This window comes from Synchiropus splendidus, chromosome 2 (assembly GCF_027744825.2).
Source record: "Synchiropus splendidus isolate RoL2022-P1 chromosome 2, RoL_Sspl_1.0, whole genome shotgun sequence".
NCBI lineage: Eukaryota > Metazoa > Chordata > Actinopteri > Syngnathiformes > Callionymidae > Synchiropus > Synchiropus splendidus.
In genome coordinates, this window is record NC_071335.1 from 39,422,638 (window position 1) to 39,441,954 (window position 19,317).

At 46.9% G+C, this 19,317-nt stretch overlaps 1 protein-coding gene across 11 annotated transcripts in view; it reads right to left on the reverse strand.

Moving 5' to 3' along the window:
* LOC128755059 (teneurin-3-like) overlaps positions 1 to 19,317 on the reverse strand; it is a 162,663-nt gene that overhangs the window by 78,696 nt on the left and 64,650 nt on the right. For 10 of the 11 annotated variants that reach the window (XR_008414014.1, XR_008414015.1, XM_053858261.1 and 7 more), the window contains 4 exons: positions 19,134 to 19,217; positions 12,701 to 12,825; positions 8,792 to 9,017; positions 8,468 to 8,569 (listed from right to left, as the gene is read on the reverse strand). The exons of the other annotated variant lie outside the window; for it this stretch is intronic. Coding sequence is in view for 8 of the 10 variants with exons in the window: in XM_053858261.1 (XP_053714236.1) it covers positions 8,468 to 8,569; positions 8,792 to 9,017; positions 12,701 to 12,825; positions 19,134 to 19,217 (537 nt within the window). In the remaining 2 variants the exon portion in view is untranslated. The remainder of the gene's footprint in view (positions 1 to 8,467; positions 8,570 to 8,791; positions 9,018 to 12,700; positions 12,826 to 19,133; positions 19,218 to 19,317) is intronic. 11 annotated transcript variants of the gene reach the window in all.

Below are 19,317 nucleotides of genomic sequence, written 5' to 3' on the forward strand. Positions count from 1 at the left end.
ACTGGTGGAGTTCTATGCAGTCATCATCAAGTCCATCGTTACCCCCTCTATCACTGTGTGGTACAGCAGCGCCACCTCCAGGGACAAGAGCAGACTGCAGCACATTGTGCAATCTGCTGAGAAGGTGATCGGTTGCAGCCTGCGACCTCTTCATGACCTGTATATCTCCAGGACCCAGAGACGTGCAGGTCGGATCAGAGCCGACCTTTCTCATCCTGGTCATGGACTGTTTGCCCCTATTCCCAGCGGCAGGAGGCTGTGGTCAATCCAGACCAGAACCTCCGATCACAGGAACAGCTTCTTCCCCCTCGGCCATCAGATTGATGAATTTGTGATCAGTCCTTATTGTTGCACGTTGCTTGCTTAATAAGGCTGATAAAGATTCTGATTCTGAGTAGACACAAGTAAGCCCCACTCTCACCGCAGATTTGAGTGCATGCTACACCTTAGCTCTTGCCTCCTGGTAAAGCGCTTGGACAGTGCATGTTTGTCGTACGCCCGCTGTATTGTATGTACCTTCTTCTTCACCCTAATTTTCAGCTACTTGTGCTTGGAGTGCCCCCAGAATGCTGGACGACATCTAAGACGATGAAAGAGTGGATAACAGCTGTACTGAATTAATAATAAAAAATTGATACGCAACAAGATCAGCTCCCATGATGTTGTGCAGTCCAGTCCAGTCAACCAATCGCAGTTGTTGATCGCTACAATATGGCCTCCACAGCCGGTCAGGTGAGCAGCACAGCTCTCCGAAGAGAAGTGGGAAAAAGACAAAGCTGGAATACATGCAGACAAAAACAGCACATTTTAGCACTTTAATGTCAACAAAACGCCCATAATTTCACTGGTCTGAGGTGACGCAGTTCAATCTTAGCAGCATGAGGCTCGTTTGCCCGCAAAATTCCATAATATAGTGATCAACAACTGGAAGTCGCTGCTACTCAGCTTGCTGTTGAGGGTGATGGCACCTCTTGTACTACTGCATTCTAAACGGTCGAACAGGATGGATAAATCGGAATGTAGTCAGAGAAATTGCAGTTCTATGTCATACGTGCTCTGCCCTCTAACGGGCTTCGCTATTGGTTACCTCCACTCCGAGGCTCCACCTCTCCCCATAAGACCCCCTGTTCGCATTTATGTGTCCTCCTTTTTCACTCAGCCTGAGAGTGTATCGTGATCATCATCGGATACTTGGAAGTATGGAGACTTTGAAACGCTACAATGTGTGTAAGGCACAGATGCCTGAATTTGACGACCACGCCATGTGTCAAGTGCATTGCCATTTTTCATCTGCGTGATTTGACCTCTTGTCCGGCTTGTGTGGCTCTGCCTGCTGACGAGCGAGAGAAGCGAGCGTCCATCGTGGAGGACAAAACCAAGGGATCCAAGAAGTTCTCCAAACCATGGGATGAGAACGATGAGTCGGACGAGAGGAGAAGAGAGAACAGGAGAATCCAGAGTCCCTCTTCACAGAGGAGGACGACGACCCCAACGGCAACGCCAGACCTGTCTTTAAGAAGGCTGTCACGAGCCCTGGAGGAGAGATGCCGCCTTCCCCAGATGATAAGAAAGTCGCCGATTTTTCCTACTCCATCTACGGCCCTGGGCCGACACTCTGTCACCATATGTCCTAAGATGGAGTCCCTCTGGAAACACTCAGACTTGGACATGAAAAGGCCCCTCTCATTTAAGTTATCGGTAAGCTGACTGTGTGCTTGGTGTCACTGATGGGGTGAGACGTCAGGAGCGACTTTCATCTTCCACACTTACCGGTAAGAGACCGCTCACACCACGGCCGGACGAGGGCGTGTCTTGCCGCTCGACGAACAAAAGCTAAGCTAACGAGCGCAGGCCGCCCACTATATTGGCTCGGTGTCCGTGTCACTGAAAGTTCGACCCGTTTTTGGCCCTGCGACCCCGGAAGTAACTGTGACGCATCCAGCCGATTCTGGCAGCCATTTGCAGAGACCAGCGGTTCGTCACAACGCTGTCACCAACGTCACTGCGGCACAAGGTAAAAAGCGACCACTTCAAAGCGGCACTTTGTCACTTTCTTTCTTTTAGAACTAGATTAAAGCCTCAAAGTATATCGAGTGAGGTGTTACATGTTCACCAGCACTTTCATGGTGGGCCCCCCGTGTGTGACGAATTCGGACGGGCTTTCTACCAATCCAACCGTCCCGCAATTGACTTCCACGGAGAGTGGGCGGTCCGTTGCGGTCGACTGTCACCGTGGATGGACAGGATGGTCAAGCGTGGCTATGCCATGCAGTTCTGCCGGCAGCCCCTATGTTTCGCTGGGACACGATCAAGTCCCCCCTCTCCACAGGAGAGAGAGTGTTTAAATAAGGTACTCGCTGCCCTCCTACGTAAGGACGCAGTGGCCTCAGTAGCCAAAGAAGAGGAGGAGGAAGCATTTTACTCCGTTATATTCAGGATTCTGCTCCTGAATATGACATCTGCAGAAATGGGGGACAAGCCCAGGTTAGTAACATTGTTTGGACAAGCCAGCCAGGATCTCACATTCTGGGACTCGGCAGAACGACTCAGATGCATCCCACGTCACATAAACGTGCAACTCCACAGTAGTAGCATATCTGAACGGCTAGGGTGGGGTGAGGTCCCCAGCCCTTCACCGAATGACAGCCAACATTCTGCGCTGGGCGGACAGACACCTTCTGTCTCAGAGAGCCCGACATTGAACCTTGAACGTCAGAGCAGACAGGATGTCCAGAGGGGGAGTTCTAATGGATGAGCGGGAACTCTCCCAGCATATAGTGGAACAGATCTGGAGACAGTTTGGTGTTCCTGTAGCGGATCTCTTTGCTTCACGAGCGGATGTGAAATGTCCCCTCTGGTTCTCTCTGAAGGCGTCACAGGGCCCTCCACTGGGGGTAGACACGTTTGCTCACCCAGTCTGGCTCGAAGGGCTGCTGTCCGCTGCTGCATTTCCCCCACTGCAGTTGATGCTCCCACTGCTGCACTGCGTGAGGACGCAGGGTCTCTCTGTGTTGGTGGTGGCACCAGAGAGTCCAGGCACCAGATGGTTCCCGGAATCGGCGACGCCGAGAGTTGGGGACTTGGCAGCTTTGTCAATCAACCCGACATGTTTGTCTTTTGGGGATGATGGGGATTCGTTCACCCTCCGCCTGAACCCATCTGATATCCCTAAAGTGATCACATCAGCTTTTAGGTTAGGGGTCATCTCTTTGAGAGCCTTTTCCCCTCCGCCACAACAGGATGAGCAGGCGGCGTGTTTGCACCTGGTCTGTCCAGTGAGGGCCCGGGGGGCCTATCCGGACCGTACCAAGGGGGTACGAAAGTCGGAGAGACTTTTCATATGTTTTGGTGGTCAGTCAGCCGGGAGGGCGGTGACCACACAGCGCTTAGCTCATTGGATCTGGGCAACCATCTCTGCAGCATATGAGGCCAAAGGAGCGGAGCCTCCAGCTGGGTTGAAGGCTCATTCGACTAGAGCCATCTCAACGTCAGCTGCTTTCTTCAGAGGTGTTTAGATGCTGGACATCTGTGAAGCTGCATCATGTGCATCAGCTTCCACGTTCGCCCGAGCATATCTCAGGGATATGGCGTCAGGGTCCGTGGCCCATTCAGTCTTGCAGACGGTTTCAGGGCCACCTTGAGGTGGGTCACTGATTGTGTTTGGCTTCTGTTTCGGCTGGTTCTTCGGTTGAGGGCCATGCTGGGAGGGAACTCATCCCTACGGGCTTCACCGAGGTGTTAAACCAATAGTGAAGCCCGTTAGAGGGCAAAGCATGTATGACATATAAATAATAGTTACTGAACGTAACTTCAGTTCTATGCATACGTGCGGAGCCCTCTAACAGTCTGCCCAGCAGGCACTGTTCTCTCTGAGTTTCCAAAAGGAGACGAATGGTGATGAACAGGGGGATTTATGGGGAGAGGTGGAGCCTTCCTGGGTGGAGAGTTAAGCCAATCAATTCTCAGGCACGAGGCGGAGCCTCGGAGTGGTTAAACCAGTGATTTTCAACCACTGTGCCGCGGCACACTAGTGTGCCGTGAGAGATCGTCAGGTGTGCCGTGAGAAATTATCCAATATCACTTTTTTTTTATTAACATTTATTAATAATTTTCTGCAAATATTATGTCATTGTCCAGTGTCCGTGCTGTAAAGGCTGGCAGAGTAATGTAATATTTGTCCGTGTGGCAACACGTAGTTGATTGCTGATTGTTCCTCCAAGAGAATTAGTGATGCACCTGAGAGGCCGTGGTGACAGTCATGGAGAAGTTTTTAAAAAGGACAACTGCAAACTCCGAACTGGGCCCTGGACAAGATTCTGACCCGGATGAAGGCCCTAGTATGAGTGGTGGGAAAAAGAAAGCAAAGACGGTGAGCTCAAGGCAATATAGTGAAAGCTGTCTTTCGTTTGGATTTACTTTCACCGGGGATGAGACGACACCTATTCCGTTATGCCTGGTGTGTGGCGAGAAGTGATCCAACAGCGCCAAGGTGCCAAGCAAGCTTAAACGCCATCTCCAAACGAAACACCCGTCGCTTCAAAACAAGCCGATAGACTATTTTGTTCGCCTGCGTGTAAACACAGAGAAACAGGCAACGTTTATGAGAAAAACCACAAAGGTAAATGAGAAAGCGCTCAAAGCTAGTTACCTAGTCGCCGAACTTGTTGCTAAATCAAAAAAGCCGCACACTGTGGCAGAGACATTAATACTACCTGCCTGTAAAGCCATTGTCAACTAGATGCTCGGCCCTGATGCGGTTAAAGACATAGCTAAAGTCCCGCTCTCTGATAACACAATTGCCAGGCGTATTGATGACATGTCTACAGACATCGAAAGCCATGTTTTGGAAAAGATACGCATCAGTAGGAAATTTGCGTTGCAAGTTGACGAGTCTACGGATATTAGTGGACATTCTCAGCTCTTGGCCAATGTGCGTTTTGTGGATGGAGATGCCATTAGAGAAAACTTCCTATTTTGCAAGGCACTGCCAGAAAAAACAACTGGAGAGGAAATTTTTCGGGTCACATCGGAATATCTTGACCAGGGAGGACTTACGTGGGAAAACTGCACAAGTGTGTGCACTGATGGAGCTGCAGCCATGGTCGGGTGCAACAAAGGCTTTGTGAGTAGAGTGAAGGAAAGAAACCCAGATCTGATTGTCACGCACTGTTTTTTGCACCGTGAGGCCCTCGTTGCTAAGACTTTACCAGCAGAACTGGTTCCTGTGTTGGACGATGTGGTGCGCATAGTGAACTTTGTAAAGACACGACCTCTGAAAAGCTGTATATTCGCATCTCTGTGTGAGGAAATGGGAGCGGAGCATAAAGCCTTATTGCTCCATACGGAGGTCCGATGGTTGTCGCGCGGTAAGGTGCTGACCCGTGTGTATGAGCTGCGAGAGGAACTTAAAATGTTTCTGACAAATGAGAGGTCTGATTACTCAAATCTGCTTGCAAGTGATGAGTGGTGCGCAAAACTGGCATACCTGGCTGATATATTTCATCATCTTAATGAACTGAACACAAGGATGCAGGGCCGAAATGAAAACCTGCTTACAAGCACAGATAAAATAAATGGATTCCATTTAAAGGTGCACCTCTGGCAACAACATGTGCAACGTGCCAACCTGGAGATGTTCCCACTCACAGACAAACGGCAAAGCAACACTGCTGCACTGTCTGAGGTAATAGGTAAACATTTGAAAAGTCTTGAGGAGAAGTTGTCATTTTATTTCTCTTCAGCCTCCACTGAATGCTTTGACTGGGTTAGGGACCCATACAGCTCGGCATCAGTTGTTGGAGAGGACATGACTTTACAAGAGCAGGAGGAACTAACTGAACTGAAACAGGATCGTGGTTTAAAACTAAGATTTGCTGATCTTCCTTTGGACAGTTTTTGGTTGACTGCTGCCAAGGAGTTCCCCATTCTGGCCAACAAAGCTGTTCTGACATTGCTCCCATTTTCCACAACATATCTGTGTGAGCTGAGCTTTTCAAGCCTAACTGCTATAAGAACTAAAAACAGAGAGAGACTGAGAGCTGTTGAAGAAGAGCTTTGTGTGTGTCTTTCTTCTATTCCTGCCAGGATATCGGCTTTGTGTTCATCTAAACAGGCCCAGGTTACACACTGACTGAGTATAAATAAATTGAGAAATTATATTGTAATTAAATATACTATACAGAGTGTCATTTTGTAACATTTTTGGTTAGTGGTGTGCCACAAAATTTTTCCAATGTAAAAAATGTGCCGTGGCTCAAAAAAGATTGAAAAACACTGCGTTAAACCAATAGCGAAGCCCGTTAGAGGGCTCCGCACGTATTCGTAGAACTGAAGTTACGTCCAGTAATTCAGTAATTATTTCCTCACAAGTGTGGCTAGGATTTTGCTGTCTGAGCTCTGATGTCAGAAATCCATTCAAATAGCACCTCTGTCATAGGTTCCTGACCCCTGTCCTAGCATGTCTTGATGATGTCACTAAGTCCTTATAAAACTTACAAAAACTAAATAAAAAAATTCACGTGCTCATATTCTCTCGCATATGAACTTGACAACTCCGCATAGCAAAACCGGGCTCCTCAATGCACAGAGTGTGCGCGCTAAGCACTACTTGGCACAGAAGCCGCTCAGACAAAACAGTATGAACTCCAGAGCAATGATCAAAGAATGATTGAGGTATTGGCTAGACAATTGTTGTAAGTGCTCTTGATACCTCACTTTCACCATTGAAAGTCTTGGCACTGTTATCAGTGTTGTGTGTGTCATGTTCTGATTTTTGCTTCATTGAATCACCATTTAAACGAACCAGTGCGGCGAGGCGACCCTTCGCAACATTCATTTATATGACAACTATTGATAGTCATCAGGCGTTTGTTACTCAAAGTGCAGAGATCCCAAACAATCTGAGCACAAACAAGGCTTTTCTATTGATCTGGAGTCACTGTCCAGAACTTAATCACGCTGATGGGGTGTTATGTCACTGACCGTCCTCACTAAGACAGAGAGACTAATGTGTGTGTCTGTGTATGTGTTTATTGATATATGGTCTAGTTGAAGCACCTTTCTCTAAAACCTTAACTCATTTGTTTTCACTTCTGCTTCCTCACCTTCACCAGGCCTCCTGCCTCTCTCTCTTTTGTACACCCATTTATTATTGTGCATCTACGGAACTTCATTCCTCTCCTTTCCAGCTCATACTTCCACAGCTTCTCCTCTCACTACGTCATTCCCGGTGTAATCTTAGGATGCACTTGAAACCTTCCCTAACTTCATCTACCTCACCACTTTCTTCCTCATTGTGGTCCTCGCATGCTTCTTCTCCTTGGAACTCGAGGAAGCTTCCTGTTGACCAGAGTAACTCCTGACCTTCTCTGTACCTTGCTATCAACATCCACAGTGTAAACACCACACTGCCGACACATTTCTATCTACGCCGCTCGATATTTCGAGGAGGATCACTGTAAAATGTGTGAATTTTATATATCATATAATAAATGCACAAGAGACATGCCGAGTGCGAACCAACAACCATGTGACACACAGGGATATGCCTTAACAGCTATACTGCCGCTAAGTCACATGACCAGCTGTTCAGGCCACACAGCCTTACATATTTGCAGGATGTGGCTCTTTTCAGTAACACAGTAAAACAATGTGGCTCTTAGCCTCTGACTGGTTGGCCACCCCTGCTGTATAGCCTTAAAGAGCATGCTGCGCCGTACATAAGAAGACATTTTGGATCAGACCATCGTTTTGCCAAGGGCAATGATCGAAAACACACTGCTGCTGACCATGCATGGTATCTGATGGTATCAACTTGGTCAAAACTCCACCATAGTCATCAGACTTGAATGAGTGGATCTATTAAACTCAAATGAAAAAGAAATGAAATAACGGAGCATTGAGCTTCTGTATTAAAATGAAAAGCTACAGATACAACGGCACACCACCATTTGCAAGATTTGACAATGGAAATAGCATGAAGAAGTTGTCTTATGAATCCAAGTTTGCCACAGACGGGATCCTCAGGTAACCTATTCCTGAGACATGGGACTCTTCACTGAGTGGAGGGATGATGTATGGAGCCCTAAGTTTACATTTTCAAAGTTTACAGTATTCAAAGACGTACTGGGAGTTGGCTGGAACTGTGGAAATGCTCCGACTGTACATTCTACAAGATTTCAGATGGGGAGAACTGATAAAGCAATAACTTAAAAGTGGAGCACCATCATTATTAGGGGCTTACTATATCACAGAAAAGAGGATTTCAACACGTGAAACTAGCATGAGTCAGGACATATATATATATATATATATATATATATATATATATATTAGTAAACCTTTTATTTGTTTCTGTCCGAGGCAAACACTGGGCTGAACACAAACAAGATGGAGGGCTTACTTTTGAGATCAGGACTAGAATGAATAGAACTAAAACTAGAAAAAAATACATCTTTTGCTCACAAACCTCGGGTGCAGTCTGGGCCCAGAGATCCAGGAAAACACTGACACACTCCAGAGACACAGTCCCCATTTCCATGACAGTTCTTCGGACACTCCAGCAACGACTCTGAGTGAAAGACAGAGGTAGTCTTGTTTTAATTGCTGGCTTGGATAGTCTATGGCATGGGTGTTATCAACAGATCCCATCACCCCACTTCCTCTGTGTCACTCATCTGGCACTGCACTGCTGGCTCTGTGCCTTACAAGAGTGGTCCTCTCCTGAGGATGCCATTTTTGACACTCACACACTTGTAAATGTACACAAATAAAAGATGTGGCTTGTACTCACCTATGACGAGTGTGTTGTAAGACATTTGCTCCATGTTGCAGCCGTCATTGTAAAATGCCAAATGCCAGATGCCAACGTCAAGGAACTGTATGAATCCGGCTTCATGAAAGGTCACTGATCGAGCATATCGCACTCCTAAATATTCCTTATCATGGCCGCCAATGCCACCAACAATTTTCTCTTTTGAAGTGAAACGACTGCCATCCAGCAGTTCCACAAAGTCATACTAGAATGAAAACATAAATAAGTTACAATTGGTATAGAAAACCATTATATGGTAGAGTCCAGGAGAGCAGATGTTTCATTTGATTTTTGAACTGAAGGGGATGGACATGTCAGCAAATGAGTTCTCAATGAGTAATTGTGTAATTTAACTAGCAACCCAGTACTTTTGTAGTAGCCTCTTGGCTACACAGTCAAGACTTGATCGTGATCAATGCCGTTGAATGGCCGACCGACGTAAGCGGATTACTACACCTCACGCCAGCGATACAGAGAAAACGACAGAGGGAAAAAGAAAGAGACTACGACACCCACGATAAGGAAAAGAAAGCAGATCGCCTTAACCCCGTGTTGGATTACTGTACCCTCAAAGAAAAAAGACGCATACTATTTTTTGTCTTTAAGCAATAAAGTTGATTTATTCATTGTATTTTAAGAGTACAGTTTTTTTTTCCCAACACGATTACACACGATTAGAGGTTACAGGTTTTTCCATGAATTAATAATTTCAGATTTTCTTGTAATGCTCTTTACAAACCGACAGGGTACTGTTGTATTGTTTGGATGGGCAGACGCCTCTTTTTCCCTTGAGATGTTGATATTTTTCATCTTTATACCGTCCGAGTGCTTGCTCAAAAGATAATCCGCAGCCGCGTTGGTAGAGATAGTAGATGCAGTGATGACCGCAGAAGTCTGATGGGATATGTTGCAGCTGAGCATCATGATACTTGATCTCTTGAGAGTGTTTGTCCAGAAACCTTAGAATTGATACGGGATAATGCGAGAAGTGGGGTGGAAGACCAAAAGAATGCAAGAAAGTGGCCTTCCCATCTTTTTCCAGGATTAAAGCTAACCAATGATCGCCCGGTTTATGGGAGGGGTGAGTACTGACGACAAAATAGGCAGGGGTTTTGAATGTCAAAGGGAATTGATTCGAGGCCGACACCCCGCAAAACTCATACCCCAGCATCGCTTTCAGAATTTAGGCTGGAAGGCTTTGGCGGGGATCTGTCTCCCATCTTGACAGAGAGCCAGTTATTCTACATTCTGATGGTGCAAATTGAACGGAGAGAGATCTCTTTTTCCAGTGAAGGTGTCATGATGCAGTTCATCTCAGCAAACTTGGTCAGAGCATGGCTCAAGAGACGGAATGTGATGTTTTTTGTTGCTTTCAGGAGGACGTCCGATATCCAACCGTCCACCTCCTCCTCCTCTTTCCCCATGGCTGGAGATGGAATAGTCTGGGTGAGGAGAGGAGAAGGATCCTCAACCATCGGATCGGGGGTCGCCCACTGATAGTAGTTCACAGTCAGATCATCTGAATCGGATTCGAACGCGGGTCCCTTGTTGCTGGATTGGGAATAAGCTATCCCCAACACGGGGTGGAATGGCGATGAAACATGGGCCTCAGCGCTCATGGTTGAAGCGGGGCCCAGATAGGTGGAAACTAGTTGTCTTTTCCCTCTCATGCTTGGTCCGAGTTCACACCCTGTGTACGTGTGGAATGGAAAATCCATCTTGGGTGATGGTTTTTTATAGTCGTGCGCCGTACACGGGGCACACATAGAGCGCTTAGTGCACGTGTTACAAAGGAGGTGAAAGGCCGTAGTCTGAAATAAAAGGGAGGAGTTATGAAGAGAGAGAAAGTAAGAGAGAGAGAGAGGGAGAGGAGGTGGATACAAAAAGAAAAGTGCTTTTTTCACCATCAGAGTATCATTCCACTTCCAGCTACTGTTGAACGTCTCCACTCTCCCCGCTATTTCCTCCATCTTGTCGATCCACACCGACATCAGGATGCTCAGCAGAGTACAGAACATTCCGCATTTAGTGTTGAAGTATTCCAAGGTCAAATATTCTTCCTTGATCAATGACGGGTTCGTTAGTCTACGAGTAGCTTTGTAGAACCAACGGCCTGATCCAGAGTTCTTACATATCCAGACAATAGCAAATTCACCGGGCTCTTTCTCTTCTGCTCGAAACTTGGGGATCGCCAGCCGTAGAATACTCCAGTCACTGGATGATAACACACCTTGATAGGTCAGCGGCGTCAGAAGCTCTTCCACCTTCAGTTGGTGCAGACGCAATTCACGCGCCTCATACTTGAATACGTAGCCCCATTTGCCTTTATGACCGCAGGACTCCCAAGACCATTCCTCCTGAAGAACGTCGGTCGGCGGTGGCGACTGGGTTCTTCGAAGATACAGCATAGATTTTTTCGGGGCTCCTACCGGCTCCTCTCTGACCGTCAAAGATGTCTCATTGATAATCGGAGTTTTGTTTTCCGAAGCCATCATCTTCCATCTGTTTTGCGGCTGTTGACTCGCGGTCATGGTTCCCACACACACACACACACGCCCACCTTGGCGGTGGTGACTGGGTTCATCGATGCACCCACCCATCTACACACCTCATACACTTTTTATTTCTATTTCATCTCTTTTTTTTTCTTCATATCCACATCGTTTTCACTATCACTCGATATCATTTTTATATTCACATTATTTTAAGAACTTTATATCAATTTGATATTAAATGTATATTAATTTTATATTAAAGAGACAACTATAACCTTAACACCTGTCAAGTTTGACGAATTGTCAGGTATTATATTTTTTCATAGAGATTATAAAGAGTTACAGAAAGGTGCTTCAACTAGACCAGACCAGACAATAAAACAGTCTTGGTGAAAAATTTAGAAAAGATGAATAAAACTTAAGTTTAGCTGCCAAATATTGTATTATTTCCAATTAATTTTCCCCTGTTAAAAGGGTTTTGGGTAGTTTTCTTCCCACTCAAGTAATGAGAAGGTTTTGCATTATGTTATTATTGTTTTAATCATTGATAAACAGGAGGGAAATGTAAAAGAAATTAACCAAACGTTATGTTATCTATGATTAAATGTCACAATGTCACTGTGCACTGCTGAAGAGAACAACTGGAAACTGGGCCGACTAACCGCACGTTGTGGATGAGGCGATTCAAGTGTAGAAACACAGATTGTGAACACCCGGGCGAGAGATATTGAAACCCTCCTGGTAATTTTCCATTGTAATATGATTCGTAATCTCTTGCTTCTAATCTCAGATTTTTTTCTTCAATAAAAGATCAAGGAGGGTGAGTGCTCACTGTCAGTTCCACGACGTCTGTCTGAGACTCTGGTCTGCAGTAGCGCCTCTGACCATCGTGAGTGAAAAAGACAATCTTGACTGGTCAGAATTCTGTGAATTTTGAATTGCTATTGAAGACTAAAGGGGGAGACAGTAAATATGCTATTGTTCCTGAACAAAAACCTATGAGCGAGGGCTGACAATGTTGGATGCTGTGTCTACATATTCAGTGTTTTCATGTTAACATGTTCATGTTGAATTACACTGATAGTGATTGTTAATAATTAAAAAAATGAATGTCTTATTGTTTCAGAGTAAATAAATGAATAATCAAGTTACTCATCCTTGTATTCAAGGAAGCTATGATTAGGTGTAGTCACATACATATAGGTATCGGTATCGCAGATACCAGCCCGAATATTACTCAGTATCGGATCGGAAAGGAAATCAGTGGAATCAAACATCACTAACTTCTAGCAGTGCCAGAATGTAGTATCGGGGTAGTTTAACCAACAATGTTTGTCGCCTTATGCTATGCCTTCTGTGTCGTGAGTTTGTTGCGAGTGTTTATGTAGTTTACCTGAGTGTGTGAGGGGGCAACACTCTTACGTCCATACACTCCAACAAGAGCATCTTTCTGAAGAGAGATGTTGAATTTCAAGAACTGGGGTTGGTCAATATGCAGCTGGGACCTCCAAAACACACCTAGGTGATGCGTGAACAAAGGTATCAAATCAATTTTCATTTTGCTGCGACATAACAGATTCCAACATTGACCCAGGCATGGAACTTCTAGAGCAATTTCATAATGAATATTTCAATATGATTCATTACATGGGGTTCCTCCAGTTGGCATTTTCCTGGCCTTGTGCCCCACAATGTGGTTGGGAGTATATTTCAAATAAAGAAATTAAGAAACTCACAATCAAATGTCTTTAAGTCTCTAATAGACCTTGTTGTCACAATGAGAGAAGGCTGTAACAAAGATAAGGAAAAATGGCAATGTTCTAAATTAGGAAAGGAAAAAAAAATGCTGATTTGCATCGGAGCAGACAGAAAAATTAACAGAGGTGAGAGTAGGTCAGTTGAAGTCATAGCTATTCTCAAGCATTTACAAGTTAAGTCATTAAATTATATCGTTGGAAGACAACCGTCTTAATGTTTTAAGACCCAGTATTTTCTTGAGTTTCATTTTTTGAAATTTGAGATCGGAATTACTTAGATGGACTAATAACTGAACTTTGGAAAGTTGTTTTTGCAAAGAAGAATGACCTTGTTATAATTTACAATTACTATCTGGCCTCAGGCAACTCGCTAGATGCTGGAAACTACATGTACAGCTCGACTCCACACAAACATGATGAATGGCAGCATGCTCTGCCCTGTACCAAATGTCTATGTCCCCTCTGACTTGCTTTGCATAGGAAAAACAAGTTACTCACAGTAACAAATTGATGGCGATCGTCACAGTGACTGAGAGGCTTTTCACTCTGCGGTTTCTGTCTGGGGTGGCCTGAGTTCAATTCTCTCCATGCTGTGCAGCCTTGCACCTCTGCGCCATCCTCACCTCAGATATGAACTCATGACGGACCTCTGCCACGGCTGAAACGGAATGTGGTGTTTCACAGCCAAAACTAAGCATGAAAGAGTGTTGTCATGTTTATTTTACAAGAAAATAGTAGAAATAAACTGTGTAATACAGAGCACCTTGATTGATCTATGTCACTCTCAGGTACCAATCCAGACGTCAAAAATGATCAATGAGTAGACTGGTGATCTTCAATAACTTGGGAAAAATCAGCGTCTTTCCTCCTCGTAGTCCTCCTTACTGTAGGCAGCATGAATCATTTAAGCAAATCTGTTTATCAGCCTAATAAAGGCGAAAACGTGAGTTCTATGTCACACTGCGCCGCCCTCTAAGGGGTTCACTATTGGTTACTTCCACTCCGAGGCCCCACCTCGCCCCTCAGAATCGAATGATTAACTCTCTGCCCAGGTAGGCTCCATCTCTCCCGTAAACCCCCTCATAGCTGCTGCTCGTCCTCTTTTTTCACTCAGCCTGAGTTAGTATCACCATCGGGTGCTATTGGATATATAGGATTTTGCAATTTAAAGGATGGAAACTTCAGCATGAACAGTTTGCAAGGGTGAGTTGGCCACGTATTACACTCACGATGCTTCCCGGCGAAGAGCCAGACAAGCAGACGGCCTCCTTGCTGTCAGGGCAGTCGGCTCAGTCTGCCTCCCCTCCACCAGCCATGCCAAGGACGGGCAAACCGAGTCCGCCCCTATGAAGCCCTGGGAGGACTATAATGAGGAGGACGTCCATAGGGTGTTTGTTGAGGAGGACCCGCACAACCTCTTTGTGGACGCGCCAGAGGAAGAATTCGATGAGCTGGACCCAGAGCCCACCGTCAGACCGGCAGTCCATATGTTCCCTCTGGACGACATGCCCGGGTTGTTCAGAACAGCAGTCGAGCGTCTGGGAGAGAAGATGCTGTCCTCTCCGGTGGAGGAAGACGAGGAGGACTTCCGGACCCAGCGCATGACCACAACGTGCCCAAAAATGGCGACGCTCTGGAGGCACTCTGAGGTGGACAAGTCCGCTAACCTTCTAGTCACCCGCCTCAGCTTACGCCGCCTACTGCAACGTGGAGAGGGTGGACTGGAGGAAGGGGGTCCCCTCCCTGGGCGCGGAGTGGGTCTCCTCCCTTGGTCCATCACATTCCCCGGCCTATCGTCGAAGCACACCCTCCCGGCAGAACATGACCGGCTAACGTCTGTGATGGCGGACAGGAGCTTCGCGTGTGACACTCAGGTCGGATCCCTTGATCGCCTTGTTTTTGGCAAAATTTCCTTTTCGGAGGACGACATCCAGGAAGTCCAGATCTCGGCGGCTGGACTTCTTAGGATGTTCCAGGCATTGTTGAAGGACGGGGAGGCGTGTGTGCGCGGGGCGCAGATGACCATGTGCAACCTATGGCTAGTTGGGATGGGGCTGAAAGAGAGTGAGCGCCGGCTTGTTATCGGGGCACCCATAACGCAAAAGTCACTTTTTGGCGCAGTGGAGGAGCTGGTGAAGCTTATGGACGGTGTTAAAAAGCCCAAAGGTGTACTGGACGAATTCCTGCAGAAGCCATCTCCTCCAACCTTCCCTAGCAGGTTGGCGGAGCGCAAGAGACCGCGCAAAGTTTGCAGCAGCAGCAGCGGCGGTGGTGGGGAGTCGTCAAGAGCAGGACCCTTTCCAAGGGGCTCTGGGCTGACCAGACCAGGTCCCTACGAGAGGTCCAGGAACGTCACACCAGAGACCGGGAGGCTCCAGATCGAGGGGCAGAGGCTTCCCGACACCCCCGAGCATAATGTGAATAAAAAATAGAGAAACTATGTTGGTGTCGCTTATACTGCTCTGATGTCCGTCCGTGGTTCGTACTACTAGCTCAGGGTTTCACCAGGGCTGGTTAGTAATGTGGGTAATTACGTCTACACGCTTGCAAGACCCGGAGAGCTGCAGCATCTTGCTGGGTAAGAGACTCACGAGAGGAGGGGGCTTGTGTATGAGTGATGAAAAAAGCTAAGCAAACTGGTGCTATGCCGGAGACCCACCATATTGGCTTCGTCAGTGGTAAGTGTAGTCACCATTTCATGCATCTCCCGTCTCACAGAGCGGGTGCGTAACATCCGGGACGTTCGGGCGGCCATTTGCAGAGTCCAGTGATGCCTCACCTCCCAAGATGCAACACCAAAGATGGCGGCACTTTTACCAGCGAGACCCGGCAACAACGCAGTTTGTGCAGCGGTTTCTCCCTCAATAAAGGCAGAAAGGTTGGATGTTACCTGCGTTATGATCAGGGGGGTTGAGACCCATTTTTGATCTCAGGGACCTAAATTACTATATCGCACGGTGGTCATTCACAATGCTGACGACCCGAGTTGATACAGTGCGTCAGACACGGCGATTGGATGACGTTGATTGATCTGACAGACACTTATTTTCATGTTCCCATCCTTCCCCGTCACAGGCAGTACCTCCGTTTTGGGTGGTGGGGAAAATGTTTTCAGTTCAATCGACTTCCGTTCGGATATTCTCTGGATTCCATTGGATTCGCGGGGAAGGTCGGCTCTGCTATCGAACGAGAGGATGGCGTCATTGATGGAGCATCTCGGCAAGGTATGGGACAGCCCCTCAGTGAGGACGCACAAAGCGATGTCACTGCTGGGTCTGATGGCTGTGGCGCATCCGGTAGTGAAGTTGGGGCTGCTCCACATGAGACGACTTCAGAGCTGTTTTGGTCGTTTGTCATTGCATCATTGTCAGGGACAAGCACAGACGCTTAATACTGCCGGCACAATTGGCCTGTTGGGACTCCCTGGGTCTGACGGAGAGAGGTGTGAAGCTGGGTTGCATTCCACGTAACGTTCATGTGTTCACGGACGCGTCTCTAACAGGTTGGGGAGAAACCTTGGGTCAGGCCAGTATCGGAGGGACTTGGACGGGTCCCCCGCGACAGAATACATGTTTTGGAGCTGATGGCGGCGGAGAAGGTCTTTCATCATTTCTCACATCTGGTGGCAGGGCAACATGTCTCAGTCAGGTCAGACAACTCCACGGTAGTTGCGTATCTGAAGCGCCAGGGCGGCGTGAGGTCTCTGGCTCTTCATCGGGTGGCTGCCAGCATCCTGACGTGGGTAGACGACCAACTAATGTCACTAAGGGCTCGTTATGTCCTGGGCCTCCTGAACGTGGGAGCGGACAGAATGTTGAGGGGGGGAGCTCTCATGGACGAGTTGGAGCTCTTGCAGGAGGTGGTAGAGATGATCTGGGATCGTTTCGGTGTCCCAGTTCCAGATGTCTTTGCTACTTGAGCAAATGCTAAATGTCCCCTCTGGTTCTCTCTGAGATCGTCAGACATCCCAACGTTGGCGGTAGACGCATTGGCGCATCGGACGTGGCCGGAGGGTCTTCTCTACGTTTTTCCTCCTATATGACTGATGTTGCCACTGTTACACCGTGTGAGGATGCAGGGTCTCTCGGTACTGGTGGTGGCGCCGGAGAGTCCGGGCACCAGATGGTTCTCGCATCTGGTGAGTCTGACAGTGGGGACCCCTTGGCCTGTTCTAGACCTTACAGGGGTATTGTCTCAAGCTGAGGCAAACCATCCGCTCTCATCCCATATTAGGTCATTCTCTAAAGGTTTGGAAATTGAAAGGGTGAGATTGGGCTCCCTCGGATTACCTCAATCGGTGGTGGACACAATACAGAGTGCTAGGGCACTGTCCACCACTAAAGCATACACCTCACTGTGGAATCTGTTTTGAAAATGGTGTGAGGAGAGACACTTGGTGGCATCATCATGTCTGCTTTCAGGGGGTCTGGTCTTCTTGCAAGACCTCTTTGATAAGGGACCGGCAGCAGCGACGCTTCATGTGTTCACTGCTGCTATCACTGTGGGCCACCAGGGATATGGATGTTTCTCGGTCAGGAGCCATCCAGTGGTGAAACACTTTGTATTGGGAGCGAGGAGGATTAAACCTCCAGTCAGGAGTATCTTCCCACACTGGAGTCTTCAGGGAGTGTTGGATGGCTTGTGTGGTTCACCTTTCGAACCACTGGTGTTGGCCTCATTGGAGCTTTTGAGTCTGAAGACAGCCCTTATTTTGGCTCTTGTCTCAACTAAGAGGGTGAGTGACTTGGCTGCTTTGTCAGTGAATTCACCCTGCATGGCTTTTGGGGCAGACAGAGATTCTGTTACTCTGTGCCCTAATCCTGCGTTCAGACCTAAGGTTATAATGCCTTCTTTTAGGTCAAGAGTGGTGTCTTTTCGGGCCTTTTTTCGTCCTCATCATCAAGATGAGAAGTCTGCCCGGTTGCATCTGCTATGTTCGGTGACAGCTCTGGCTTGCTATGTGCTCCATACTCAGTCTCTTCGTCGTTCGGACAGACTGTTTGTATGCTATGGTGGTCGTTCTGCTGGGATGGGACTGTGGCAGCTCAGCGACTGTCACATTGGATCTGTAATGCTATTGTCAGGGCTTATGAAGTTCGGGGTTGATTGAACCTCTGGTGGGGCTGAAGCCTTGCCCTCTAACGGGCTTTGCTATTGGTTACATTTATCAAACTTCCATACACATCACGAGTCCCGGACCGCTGCACTCCCGTTTCCGAGTTCTGACAGTCTGCAAAGTTGTTTTTGAACAATGTTGTCCGCCCAGACAGTGATCAGACCCCTTACTGCCTGGCATTTATCATGTTTGTATGGAGTCGATAAAAATGCATGCATCTGCTTTTCAGTGTAGAGAGCGTCTGAACCTCTTGCCCCTGTTCTGGCTGCCTTTGTCATCAATGTAGGATGCAAAAGTCCAGTTCCCCAGGTAACAGCATGTCTCTTAAAACATCAGTAATATACGCCTGGAACAGAACCACAGTGGTGAGGTCCAGTAGAAGTGCCTTTCCAATCTGGAGGTCAGTTCAGTTACTCAGTTTGGTATCACACTCAGAATTTCCACTGACATGGCCATTTGTTCTGAATTGTGTAGCACATTCCAGCCACTACAGTTGAAACTGGACCCACATGAACAGGATCAAACGCCTTATGAAGCTCAGTGCAGAGAAGGATAACAACAAATGGTTGAAAAGTATGTTCAAGTTGTCAGTATATCTTCTCTGGAAAGTTCTGAAGAGTTTTGGGTTCAGAGCAGGTTTCAAAACTCAAATCGAAGTATTGTACTGCAGCATCTTGAAACTCTGATTTTCCTGGATTTTTAATACACTCCTCAGATACACTCTCCGACAAGAGTTACTTTAGCCTACAACATCTGGTTTTACCAGGTTTCAATGAAAGTGTGGTTATGAATATAATTCACTTTGACCTGAAAGTGCAATTTTAATACTATGAAATGCCACAGTTTTGTGGGCGATTACTCATGTAATTTTTAATTCTTTTGATGTAATGTATGCAAAAAAATATATGTTGACTCCATTGCGTGTTTGTATGTGAGTGTGCATAGCCACAAACCCGGCGGAACATCTTGAACAGTTCGTCTCCCTATGTCCACTTCACCTGTGTCTATGGTGTTGTTCTTGACAAGATAAATTTTACCTGTTGACACACAAACAGCAATGTGAGTAACTGTTCCACAAATTCCAAAATATGAAGTTGTAGTCAGGTGGTGAACATGAACAAGTTTGGGTCATTTTTG